General features: G+C 35.5%; 1 protein-coding gene across 2 annotated transcripts in view; it reads right to left on the bottom strand.

The window, feature by feature from the left end:
* Positions 1–13,367, bottom strand: part of ANGPT1 (angiopoietin 1) — a 300,904-nt gene that overhangs the window by 82,004 nt on the left and 205,533 nt on the right. For both annotated transcript variants that reach the window (XM_043483702.1, XM_043483704.1), the window contains exon 4: positions 8,602–8,831. In XM_043483702.1, the coding sequence (XP_043339637.1) occupies positions 8,602–8,831 (230 nt within the window). The remainder of the gene's footprint in view (positions 1–8,601; positions 8,832–13,367) is intronic.

Raw genomic sequence — 13,367 nt, 5'->3', positions numbered from 1 at the left:
GTTGCAACATTTTTCAGGGTTTATTTTGTCTCCCTTAAAGCATAAGTGGCTTCCCAGGTGGCACTAGTGGTAAAGAACCTGCCTGCCAATTCAGGAGATGTAAGAACCGCCAAGGGTTTGATCCCTGGGTTGGGAAGATCCCCAGGAGTAGGGAACAGGAACACCCTCCAGTATTCTTGCCTGGACCATCCCATGGACAGAGGAGACTGACAGACTATAGTCCAAGTTTTGAAAAGAGTCAGACATGACTGAAGCAACTTAGCACCTATACAAAGTATATGAGATTTTTTGATAAAGGTTTCACTCTATGGCTGCTGTGATGCATGCATACTGAATGATGTTAACAGAATATTTTTCCTTACTTTCTGAGTTATTATAGGTGCTATTTGGCTTAGTATAAAGTACCACAGCTTATTTGTAACTGGTATCCACTGACCCATTTTGTCCCTGGACTTAAAGGAAAAAACTTGAATTTGACTTGAGTATGGGTGAATCCAGGAAATGATTTAGTTAAAATTATATTAAAAATATTTTGTGCTTCTTTGTTTTAGCCAATCAGGCCATTAAAGCACAAGAGAAGAAGGAATGGATTTTGTTCATAGCAACGTTAGAACATCAAGGCAACACTTTTTTCATGGCCTTTCACCCTGGTAACTTCCAGGCCCAGCTGGAGTTGAGGGATACCTCTTTGCATTTTAGAGTTTGTTTTCTGAAACTGAAACTCTAATTCCAAAAGAGAATTAACCACAAAATTTCAAATTTCCCCCAAAAGATGTGATTTAGTAATAGTTCATGGGAGAGGTCAAGGACTGTATTATTTCTTATTCTGTTATCATTATTTTGGCTATCTTCTATTCACACAATTTTTTTAACAGAAATTATGACTTTTCAAAAGACTGATAACATGCTCCACCAAAAAGGAGAAACATACCATTTCCAAAAATAAATAGTCACTTTCCCCTTAAGCCATTAGGTTTTGTGAAAGGAAGTGCTAGAAGTGTGGTTCATTTTAAGGAAATTGTAAATGTTTGACATGTAATTTTCTGTCAAGATAAAGCATTCCCCTCGTTAAATGGAAACAAGTGCTCACTGTAGTGTTCAGCAGATGACTTCCTGTATTTTTCTTTCTCTTTCTACCTAATGTTAAATTGTGCATTACAAGTAGTCAACGAGAAACCAAATATTTTACTAAGTCAATAAAAATGATATTTTCTATTTTTATCAATGTTTATATGAGTGACATTCAAAAAGTTTTAATTTCCTCCCATCGCTTGTGATGTTTTTAAGAGTCATTCTTTACTCAAGGGACTTGCAGGAGTTCAAGCTGTCTCATCCCTTGACTGAATGATTTACTTCACAAACTCAATAGACACTGCACGGGAGGTAAATTCCTTTCAGATGGTAGAATTATTCTGAGAACAGAGCCAAATGTCCCCTCAGCACTGCAAAGGAAGCAAATGCCTCATTTCCCCTTTTCAGAAGGCCAGAAGCCTGAAAATAATGATCAAACGTTCCGTACCACTGCAATCAGCCCCTGGGAAAGACACATTAAACCAAATAATTGAGATCGCTTAAAAATTTGTAGTATCAGTCATTATCTCTTTCAGATGATATGAAAGAAACTTTTAAAATGAACTCCAAGAGAAACTTCTAATGATTTGAAATTTTTATACTTCATATTAAGAAGCTAAGCATATAAATATGCTCCTGTCTCTTGGTATTTATTTTTAAGTTTCTTTTTATTCTTCTCTACCCTGTGTGCCTATCTACCTGAAGCTGCGATCCACCCTTTCACATTCAACACTTTGGATGGGGCTGGACAACATTTTGAGGCTTCCCTCATGGCTCAGTGGTAAAGAATCTGCCTGCAATGCAGGAGCCGCAGGAGATGTGGGTTCTATCCCCAGGTCAGGAAGATCCCCTGCAGGAGGAAATGGCAAACCACTGCAGTAAGTATTCTTGCCTGGAGAATCCCATGGACAGAGGAACCTGGCGAGCTACAGTCCACAGGGTCACTAAGAGTGGGACCCGACTGAAGCGACAGCATGAGCACAAGACATTTTCTGCTTTTACTTCATCTTACTCATTTTAGTCTTCAGTCTATGCGATTGAGCTCTACAGTTCATTCAAACCCTCCCTATGGAAGCTGACATCCCAGTTCCAAAGTTCACTTCAGTCTGTTTTTTGTTTGAACTTTCTGCTTTTTTGCCACTAAAATAGACCCTACATAACAGTCTTTTCTCTCTGCTTACAACCGCTATTTTGGTCTCCTTTTAATCTGTCCCTTAAAGAACTCCCAATTTTCTGTATTTGATTCACATTCTTATTATTTTAAAAGGAGTTCTAATATATTATGTAATTTCTGTATTTTATGGATTTCTGTAATTTACTTTGTAAATTCTCTGAAATTGCACACAGATTTGTGCCAAAGTATTTGCACTAAGTAAAGTAGGCTAGTTTTTTTTTTTATCAGATTCTTGAATGGATTTATAATCCCCAAATTGTTTTGTCATTGCTTTATACACACATTCAATGATTCCACTGAACAGCATGGCTTTACCAACTGTCTCCTCTGAGGACACACCAATCTATGTGGTCATCAGGATTTTACTACTGAACTCCAGATTCATTTCCCTACATTCAATAGTCACTTCAGTCCATATGCTCAAACTAAATCTTGCCTTCTAAGCCTGTTTCTTTTCTCATGTTGTTGATTTGAAGAAATATCATCAAAATTAGTCAACCCAGAATTTCTAATATATTTGAGTTTACTTCTAAATAAGTGGTTATCTCTTATTGATTCTAACTCTTTGTTCACAAAATTTCCCTCTAGTTGCCTTTCCATTTGCCTTGGTTTGATCCTGACCTCATTATTTCTCTCCCAGAAGATCCTTTCAAGAACCTGATGAAAACCATCAATATACCTTTTCTCTCAATCATAGTATAGTGGATAAAGTTCTATTTAAGAACTAGACTGTGGGTTCAAATCTCAGCCTTCTCACTTGCTAGCAGTGTAATATTTAAAAATTATTTACCTTTATATGCTTAATTTCATTAGATAAGGCTAATAAGAGCACTTAGTTTACAGAGTTGTTGTCAGAATCAAATGAGTTAATATATGCAAGGGGCTAAGAAGATTGGCTCATACTCTCTAAGTATTTGTTAATATTTTAATAAATGGCAAAACATCCATCTGGTCCCTCCATTTCCAGGCTTGTCAACTTAACAATGTGTTGTTCCTATACTGTGACTTGGGATGATTTTTCTAAAATGATAATGTCATTATTATCCTTATATACTGACAATGACTTCTTATTGCTTTCAAAGAAAACACACACACAGCTTTCTTTGATCTCCTTCTGTTTATCTTTCTAACTTCATCTTTCATTGTTCTCCTGCCTTCAATTCTGAGAAATATGTTGTGCATTTAGGTGTACACCCACCACCCATTTTGATGACTCCTGGCATATATACACGTTGTTTATGCTCTCTGGATACCCTCTGTTTTCTTCCTTTTGAAGACTTAGTCACTGTCTCCTCATTAGAACCATCCTGCCTATGTTTTAATCCTGGATCGACACAATAACAGTATGAGGGAACTACTGATAGTTTGTGGAATTTATAAAATGGGGCTAACCACAGTAGTTATACTGTTATTGTGAGGACTAACTAAGTTAATACACATAAAGCTTAATCAATGCCTAAATCATAATGAGGATTCAACAAAAGCCTTAAGAAGACTCTACAGATGCTGGATTCTGCCCTCGTTCCTCTGTCTCTATCATGATTCTAGTATTCTTCCCATGTGTTTCACTAGTCCCCTGGCACCCTGGCCTCACGTCTAGCAAATATTTATGAAATATAATTGTCTGTTTACCTATCTCTTTCCCCACCAAATTCTAGTTTTCTTGAAGCCACAGACAGTATACTTTTCTCTCTCCCTAGTGGTCTGAACAGTACCTGGCATATTACAGGAACTCAGCAAATATTTGTTAAATAAAAATAGATGGATATCTTTATCCTCAGAAGAGAATTTGAAGCAAAAGAGTTGCTGTATAACTATTTAATGAATGAATGACAAGTTTATAAATCATATCTTGGCATCACAGGAGTACGTTCTAAACTGATTTGGACAGTAAGAAAATCAATCAGTGTAATTTTACGATGGAGCCTAAATACTATTTTCTGTATTTTTTCTTTCTTATTTTTTATGATTTGGTAATAATTAGATTCTTGGTCACATAATATCATGTTTGTCTGGTGTGTTCAAGGTACATGATGACACTTCAATCACCTCTGAACAGAGATGACTGCTGGATGTTGATAGTCACAGTACCCGATCATCCTCCCCCAAAGAATTCTAACCTTGCTTCCATGCTATTATCAATGTCAACTATTTAATTCCCAGAATAACTTGAATTGCCAAAAACCTGAAGCAATCAACTAAGCTTTGACACTATGATAACATTGAGAGCAATATTTATTTCTTCAGTGGTAATGTTTCTAAGAATAAATGCAACCAAGTGTTTGCAGACAAAGATTAGACAAAAATAAGTGTGTTACCCAGAAGTCTTGCAAAATAGAGACAATTCAGTTTGCAATGACTATTTGCCTAAGATACTACTGTTGCCTGTTAAGACAACAAGAGAAAGGTTTGCTGAACTATTTTAGATGACCTTAAGTGTTTTAGTACAAAAAGTGAAAGTTTAAAAAAATAATACTACATACATTTGATGCTTTGAGTTTTATACAAACCTCTGTTAATTCTTACTCACTAGGAATTGAATATCATGATTCCATTTTAGTGATTTGGAAACTGAAGTTAAAAAGAAGGGACTTGGATGACTGTCAACAGTCAGACACACTAGAGCACTGTATTCAGACATTTTCTGTGAAAGAAATTTTACTTATAACTAGCACTTAATAAATTTGCATTTAGTTGAATTTTGTCACTTGGAAGAAAAGGAAGGAATTAATGTTTAATGAATCAAATATGTCACATACTTTTATTTTAAAATGAAGTATCTAATTTAATGCTCTATTATTGTGAAGTAGATATAATTATCCTACACAAGAAATGATTAGCATGCTCAGTCCTATCTGACTCTTTGTCACCCAATTACTGTAGCCCACTAGATCCTCTGTTATGGGATTTTCCTGGCAAGAATACTGAAGTGTGCTGCCATTTCCTCCTCCAGGGGATATTCCCTACCTGGGGATCGAACCTGTCTCCTGCTTCTCCTGCATTGCAGGTGAATTCTTTACCACTGTGCCACTGGGGAAACCCATATAAATGGTTAAACAGCTTCATAAAGATTAAATTAGTTGCCAATGACAGGAAAAAACTCAGTAGAAATTTTTTCTTTTGCTTTGTAGTATTATATTCAGGCTGTATCCATAAATGACTGACTTAGTCAAGTTAGAGTGAGAAGACCCTTAGGTCAATTAAAATTTTTGGCTTTTGGATTATGACACAGATTTTTTGAAACTCAGAAGACTACTCTTTGCACTTTTTTTTTGGAAATACACATTTTAGAAAAGTGGTGCATTTATTGTAATGTATTGATTTAAGCTTATTTACATATATTTATTTTTAAAGATAGAATATTTGTGTATAATCTTTGATAAATAACAAATTTACTTGATGAATGAATTTTTGCTCTTAAGAAGGAAAATATTTTACTCATATGTTTTAAAATTAGAATGAAATAAGTTTGTTTCAGTAACTGATATTTAATCTAGTGGACTTCCCTGGTGGTTCAGATGGTAAAGTATCCGCCTGTAATGCAGGAGACATTGGTTTGATCCCTGGGTTAGGAAGATCCCCTGGAGGATGGTATGGCAACCCCCTCCAATGTCCAGAGAATCCCATGGAGAGAGGAGCCTGGTGGGCTACAGCCCATGGGGTTGCAAAGAGTCGGACACGACTAAAGCAATTTAGCACACATGCATTTAATCTACTACTATGCAATTAGTTATTTAAAGTTTTAAATTCACTGTAACTAAATGCTATGGTGCCAGTGAAAATGAAGTAAAATCTTTGTAGAAAACTTAGAGACATATTCCATTTTTGTGTCTCATGAATTCTTAAATCACCAAATACTTAGTAAAATACTTAACTGTGGGGCTAGAGAAGGAAAAAAAAAAAAGACTAACAGGAAGCAAATAAAATCTATGGTTATGAGAGCATGGGCTTCCCTGATAGCTCAGCTGGTAAAGAATCCACCTGCAATGCGGGAGACCCTGGTTTGATTCCTGGGTCAGGAAGATCCCCTGGAGAAGGGATAGGCTACCCACTCCAGTATTCTTGTGCTTCCCTTGTGGCTCAGTTAGTAAAGAATCTGCCTGCAATGCAGGAGACCTGGGTTCGACCCCTGGGTTGGGAAGATCCCCTGGAGAAGGGAAAGGCTACCCATTCCAGTATTCTGGCCTAGAGAATTCCATGGACAGTCCCTGGGGTCGCAAAGAGTCAGACACGACTGAGCAATTTTCACACACTATGAGAGCGTAGAATCCATTGGATAATAGCTCAATATGCTTACATTGTGTGTGTGTGTATGTGAAAGTCGGATTACAAAATATAGTTAAATAGGCTTTGTTTTACAATTTTATCATTAAAAATAAAATAAATGTCTAGAGGTATGAAGTATTAGACAATTTCTGTCTCCCTTTGTAGTGTCACTTAATTGTGTCCGACTCTGCAATCTCATGATCTGTAACCCACCAGACTCCTCTGTCCATGGGATCTTCCAGGCAAGAATATTGGAATGGGTTACCACTTACTTCTCCAATTATTTTTTGGATATGCTCTATAATAGAATAGGCATAGTTACTTTTCTCATATGCTGAGTGATGCTGTGGGTAGCATCTATCAGGAGTGCCATTGTAATTGTTCAATAAATTACATTTCTTGAACAGATGTTTGATTCCTGATGTTGCACCCAAAGACCAAAGCGAGCCAGGAATTTTAATTTTGAAGTCACCCTCCTGCCTGCGAAAGTTTAAAGACATATTTATTGGACAAGTACTTAGAAAAGAAGTGAAACTATGATAAGTAGGCAGACATATGAGCTTTGTGGGAATCACCAGGGCTTGATATTTCTAACATCATAAAAAAAAAAGAACTACACAACTCCATGTGCATTACGTCTCAGGGTGATAAGAAAAATATGTTTTCAATTTTTCCCCTAATGTATTCAGTTCAATATGAGAATAGATATGTCTCATATTAATACTTAATTTCTAAATACTCATGAGCTCTATTAAAATTCTCTGGCAAAATTCTATCATGTTTTCCTTCCAGTGGACTCTAACTCAAGGTTTTGGCAGGCTCTGACTGATTAGCAGGTTTTTTCCTTCTCAATCACATTTCTGAGCACACACAAACGGAGCCCTGGGAACTCACTGTTTAAAAAATATTCTTCACAAAGTATATTAAGGACTTGTTTAGACTATCTAAAGGAGATAGAACTGAAGGTAATGGAGTGTAATAGAGAAATGCTAAATGTCTTTAAAACAAGATTACTTAAAATGGAGTTATCCTCTGTATTCATATCTATACATGAGACTATGGAACTGAGCTATTTTTAATATAGCTCAAGTCCACTGTTAAATTAAAGGAGCCTCTAATTATGTACATTGCATATGAGCACTGAATCATTACATGAGTGGTCACATAAACTACAGCTTAATGATAACCATGACCTTTAGATGTAAGTGGTGTTTTCTTTCATTCATCACCATTTACATGTCCATGTTCACTCACAGAAAGGCCAATTAGTGAGCAGAACTATAGAAGCTCCAAACTTTGAAGAGTTCTACTGAGGCTCAGGTGAGGTTCTTCTTGAAGTGAACAAGTATACACAGAAGCATTTATTCAATAATTGATGGGTGGGAAGGTGGACAGATGGATGGATGTCTTCTAAAGAGACACAGGCCTACAATATTTCCAATGACTAAATGGCTCCAGATATTCCGGTGGGTATTAAAATTTTGTACTTTCACTATCATGAAGACAGCTCACAATAAGTTTGTTCATATGCCCTGGTTAGGTCTTCTCCATACAGGGCCACATAAATAATTCTAAAACAGACTTTTAATAACAAATATTTCTTCTTCTTCATAATAGTTATTAGGAACTTCTGTACCTCTTTCCCTCTGCAGGTAACTCTTCCCTCTCCTCCAATGCAAAAGAAATAATTTTAAAATGGGAACGCTCCTGAAACTCTTCTAAGTAATCTGAGCTAATCTTTAATAGTGTCTAAATTCTGTCCTGTATAGTTCAGTGTCTAACACTACAGTGCTAAATATTTATCCATGAGAACATAATAGATTTTATTTAAAGTCAAAAAGGCCAAAAAAAATTAGAAATTAGAAAGATATGGTGAATTCATGAATTCAAGCTTATGAAAAATTTCTCTGAAGTTAAGAACATGAGAAAATTGTCAGTGCAAACTTCATTAAATGCTTCTAAGAATAAAGTTCTTTTGCTGCTTCTATACTAGCAATCAATGCAACCTAGAAAGTTATATTGGATATTTACTTGCTCTATATTAAACAAAATATTTCCTATAACCAAAGTAAGGAAGAAATTCTTACTACCTTCTTTAGTGCAGAGGTTGACAAGGTTATGCACTGTGTCCATCAGCTCCAGCTGCTGCTTCTGAAGGACACTGTTATTGGTGGTGGCTCTGTTCAATTGTTTCTCCAGTTCCTGGATTATATATGTTTGACGAGTAACCAAGCCTTGAAGATTCTCTTTCTCTTCCTTTAAGGTGTCCAATTCTTCCTTGTGCTTTCCCTCCATTTCAAAGATTTTGTGTTCTAATAAACTACAAGGAAGTGAAGATAAGATTTAGTTTTAAAATGCTATAACAAACATGATTCAACTAGTTCCTGAGTTTATTTACTGTAAGAAATTTCAGTTAGGTATTTCACCATGGAAATATTTATTAAGCGATCGACTCAGAAAAATTATATACATATAAATGCATTTACACATAAATATATATTTAATAGGAGTGACATTATATAGCATTTGAAATGAAGAATTATTAGATCAGTTATTGTTAGAGTGATGTTTGTTTCCTAAATGTAATTTATTTCTTGGGATGTGTCTTATATCCAGGATAGCTAACTTGGACTCTGTCTGGAGAAATTATAGCATAATTTTCATTAAAGAAATGGATCTAATAAGAAATAGAAGCAGTAGTTCAGAAAAAAGTTTGAACAAACTATAGAAACTATTTTTTATTTACTTTGGTTCATTCATTTGGGATTTTCAAAACATTAACAGGGATTACATTTCACGAGGAATAGCATATTGATGCAGAAACCAGAGGGCCAGAAACTAAGCTATGTAAAGTCACAGTGAATTACATTTCTTGGGATTTTTGATACCTGGTCCTGTATTGTAACCACTAGCTTACTTTATCTCTCAGTCTAAGCTTCAAGATAAGGGCTAAAGGCATAACAAATTCCCAAATCACTGAATAATTGGTTCCAAAAAGGAAGATAATGTTGCTGATGGGATGGTCTTACAAAAGGACTTGGGAAGCTTTGCTTGGAGTGATGCAGTCCTCAACCAAGAACCTTCCTTCTTTCAGAACTCTTCACAGGATACTCCCTTTGCATATTGCACATTAAAAATGATAGAAAATGCAGAAGCACTGTTGGATGCTAGCAACTGACTGGAAATAAGAAGCACTTACATTTTATAGAGTGTATAAGATACTAGTATTCCTCAGAGAAGAGCCTCATTCAGTTTTCTCAGTTTCGTTTACAGAAGGTTCAACCAGTCCTTCGTTTACAAGGTGTTATTCAAATGTAACATACCAGACTGGGTATTTAATTTACCTTGGAGAAATGTAGCTCTGAATCATTCCTATACGTTTTCAAAAAGGGGACACTAGGGAGTGTTCTAAACTTAATACTTAAGTCATAAAATAGAGATTGTTTGAAGAGCCAAATTTTCCAACTCCCTGTAGTAAGGGATGAGCTGGAATATTTGACTGTCCATAACACAGATTAAGAAGTGTGGAGAGACCTACACATGGTAATTCCAGATCTTTGCTGACAAACTTATCCTCAAGAAAATGTGGAACATGAAAGGAAAGCTGAGCATCGAACTAAGCCTGAAAAACACTGCAATGCTCCTTACTAATTTACAACACCTTTGGTAGCATGCCCAGAAAACTTCACATTGAGATCCATTGACATAGCTCTGTGACTTTTGCAAGCTAAGAAGATCCACTTGTTTATTTTGAGTTGCTTTACATTCTATAGGACCGTGAAAGGATCTCTGTCCTGACCAGTCATTAAGCAAACTCAGTTGAATAGATCTTGGGTATAAAGATTTTGGGAAAATGTGAAGGTCATTTTTATTTATTAAAGCATTTTTTGGAAACGAAAACTTCAGGCAAGGAAGCTGCAGTAAGATGAGACACAGCATTTCTGAAGGAGTAGGTATGATTTGTTGCATTTTAGTCTTTTCTTCTGTGTCAGTAACTTGCTGCTAGAATATTAGCTAAAAAGCAAACAAAACCAAATAATACCAAATACCTTTTTTATTGGTTAAAATGTTTATCCCATCCACTGCCAAGTGATTAGTATGCTTGCTATGCATGCCAGAGGAGGTTTTCTCTGTAACTGTTAATTTTTGGCCCTCTGATCTGAAAATTAACCACAATGGATGCCTTAGCTCATTCTCACTTTACTTTTTAATTTTTTTTGTTTCTCTTCCTAGGGTAATGATCAGATGTTAAATGCCTATAAAATCGAGTCCGTGAACTTATGCAAAATTTTCTTTCAAATTCATAAGAGTTACAGTATACTACCAAGAAACCTTAACTATAATGAAAAGAGCAACATTTGGATGTATAGTCATGAAATACTAGATAAAAACTCTGAATTATCATTTTGTTCCTAAAATAAGATGATCATTGGCTTTTAAGTTTTCTTAATTAGTAGGTAACATTCTGATTTGGACAATACCGTGCTATAGTTGCAAAGAGTTGACTCATTGGAAAAGACCCTGATGCTGGGAGGGATTGGGGGCAGGAGGAGAAGGGGACGACAGAGGATGAGATGGCTGGATGGCATCACAGACTTGATGGACATGAGTTTGAGTAAGCTCTGGGAGTTGGTAACGGTCAGGAAGGCCTGGCGTGCTGCAGTTAATGGGGTCGCAGAGAGTCGGACATGACTGAGCAACTGAACTGAACTGAACTGATGCTATAGTTATAATTTGCATTTATTAGTTGCTGAGTGCCAGTGTAAAATATAAAATGACATTATTCCCAACTACAACCATTTATTTTCAGAGAGAAATTTCTTTCATTCCTTCCAAATGAAAGAAAAAAGCAGCTACAAGAAACTTCTGTTTCAGACATAATAATTTTTTTGCACCCATGTTTTCCCACTTTCTACTTTTGAAGCATTCTTTTTTTCAAGAAGACATATACTAAAAGATGGCTACTAACTGAGATATCAATAAAGGAGTTTTTGTTCTATTTTGATTTTCAGAATATTTTGGAAGGAGCTGAGAATGGAAAGTTGATCAAAGAAATCCCAGTGCCAAAGGAAAAAATTCTGAACTCTGGCTTGTATAAGAAAAAGTCTGTACTTCCCAAGTAAAAGGAGTACACACTTAGCATGTTGGAACAAAATGTTAATTTTCATAATTCACCAAACAATCTTAATGTACCATGTCTACTAGGTATTAAAAGACATCAACATAGCCTATCATTTTAAAACACAAATTCATGTAAAGAAGGGATGCTCAGGGAAGAAATTTGCTTTGCATCCCAGACATCTCACAGAATTGAGAATGAAATATATGCATTAAAAATCATGTGCATAAAAACTATAAGCAAATTTGGAACACGTCACATTGTTTCACAAATGGCATGTCTTAGCACCTAACTATCTCTTCAAGTCATTTTCTTATCTCATTTCTTTACTTGGATTCTCTTTAATAGCGTTTATTCTATAGTAGTTCTCTATTAACTTTATCTACTAAAGATACCCTTTACATTAATGACAATTTTTAGACTTCTTCAGGCAAAATTGTTATCTTTTAGATACCATTCATCCCCTCCCTTCCACCTCTTCATATTTGGCTTCCAAAAATACCATCTTCTTTTCTTTAATAATTCTCATCCATTAGTTATTATCTACTTGGGAAGTTAGCCCTTCCTCATTATTTCCAAACTGGCTTGAATCCAAAACTTTTCTGCCAGAAAATATTCATATACTATCTCTACTTACTAATTATATTGTTGTAATACACCATTTTGTTGTAGAGCATTAAAAAATCCCATATCTTTTTATTCTTAAAGTAAAATAGTGATACAGAATGAGAAGATGTTACAAGGTCCAGTTTTAGGTAAAAATCTATAAATATCTTGTATAAAATTGTGCAAACACTGTATCAGAACCAAAATAAAAAGCCAACTCTTCTAACTTGTCAGACTAGAAAACTGCCCATGACACCCACTGTTATGAAAACTAGCTTTAGAGTCTCATCTCTTTGATTTAATATAACATAATCTCTATCTACTTCCACATACTTACATTATAACAGCCAAGAATCAAGGCATCAACTTAATATCCCTTTACTATTTGCTGCTCTCCATCTGGTTATTTTTGGGAGCTTGTCTTTCACAATATTTCAACCTATTCATCTTTTCCATGTATATTAAAAAGAATACATTTGAATCAGTTCTAATGAGATGGATGAAACTGGAGCCCATTATACAGAGTGAAGTAAGTCAGAAAAAAAACCACCAATACAGTATACTAACGCATGTATATGGAATTTAGAAAGATGGTAACGATAACCCTATATTTGAGACAGCAAAAGAGACACAGATGTATAGAATAGTCTTTGGGACTCTGTGGGAGAAGGCAAGGGTGGGATGATTTGAGAGAAGAGCATTGAAACATGTATATTACCATATGTGAAACAGATCACCAGTCCAGGTTCGATGCATGAGACAAGTGCTCAGGGCTGGTGCACTGGGAAGACCCAAAAGGATGGGATGGGGAGGGAGGCAGGAGGGGGATCAGGATGGGGAACACATGTACACCCATGGCTGATTCATGTCAATGTATGGCAAAAACCACTACAATATTGTAAAGTAATTAGCGTCCAACTAATAAAAATAAATGGAAAAAAAAAAAAAAACATGTATAAGAACAAAATTTCTTTGCCAAGCCATTAAAAAAATCTTCACTGAGATTTTCTTTCTGCCTTAAACCCCCTGCCATTAAATTTAATTTTCTTACTCAATATATTGATTATATCCCATTTTGTCATGAGGTCTTTTATTGGTCCTCTTACATTTTCCCTATCTGGTTAAGTTGGG

This window comes from Cervus canadensis, chromosome 12 (genome assembly GCF_019320065.1).
Source record: "Cervus canadensis isolate Bull #8, Minnesota chromosome 12, ASM1932006v1, whole genome shotgun sequence".
NCBI lineage: Eukaryota > Metazoa > Chordata > Mammalia > Artiodactyla > Cervidae > Cervus > Cervus canadensis.
This window is presented reverse-complemented; position numbering and strand designations above follow the sequence as displayed.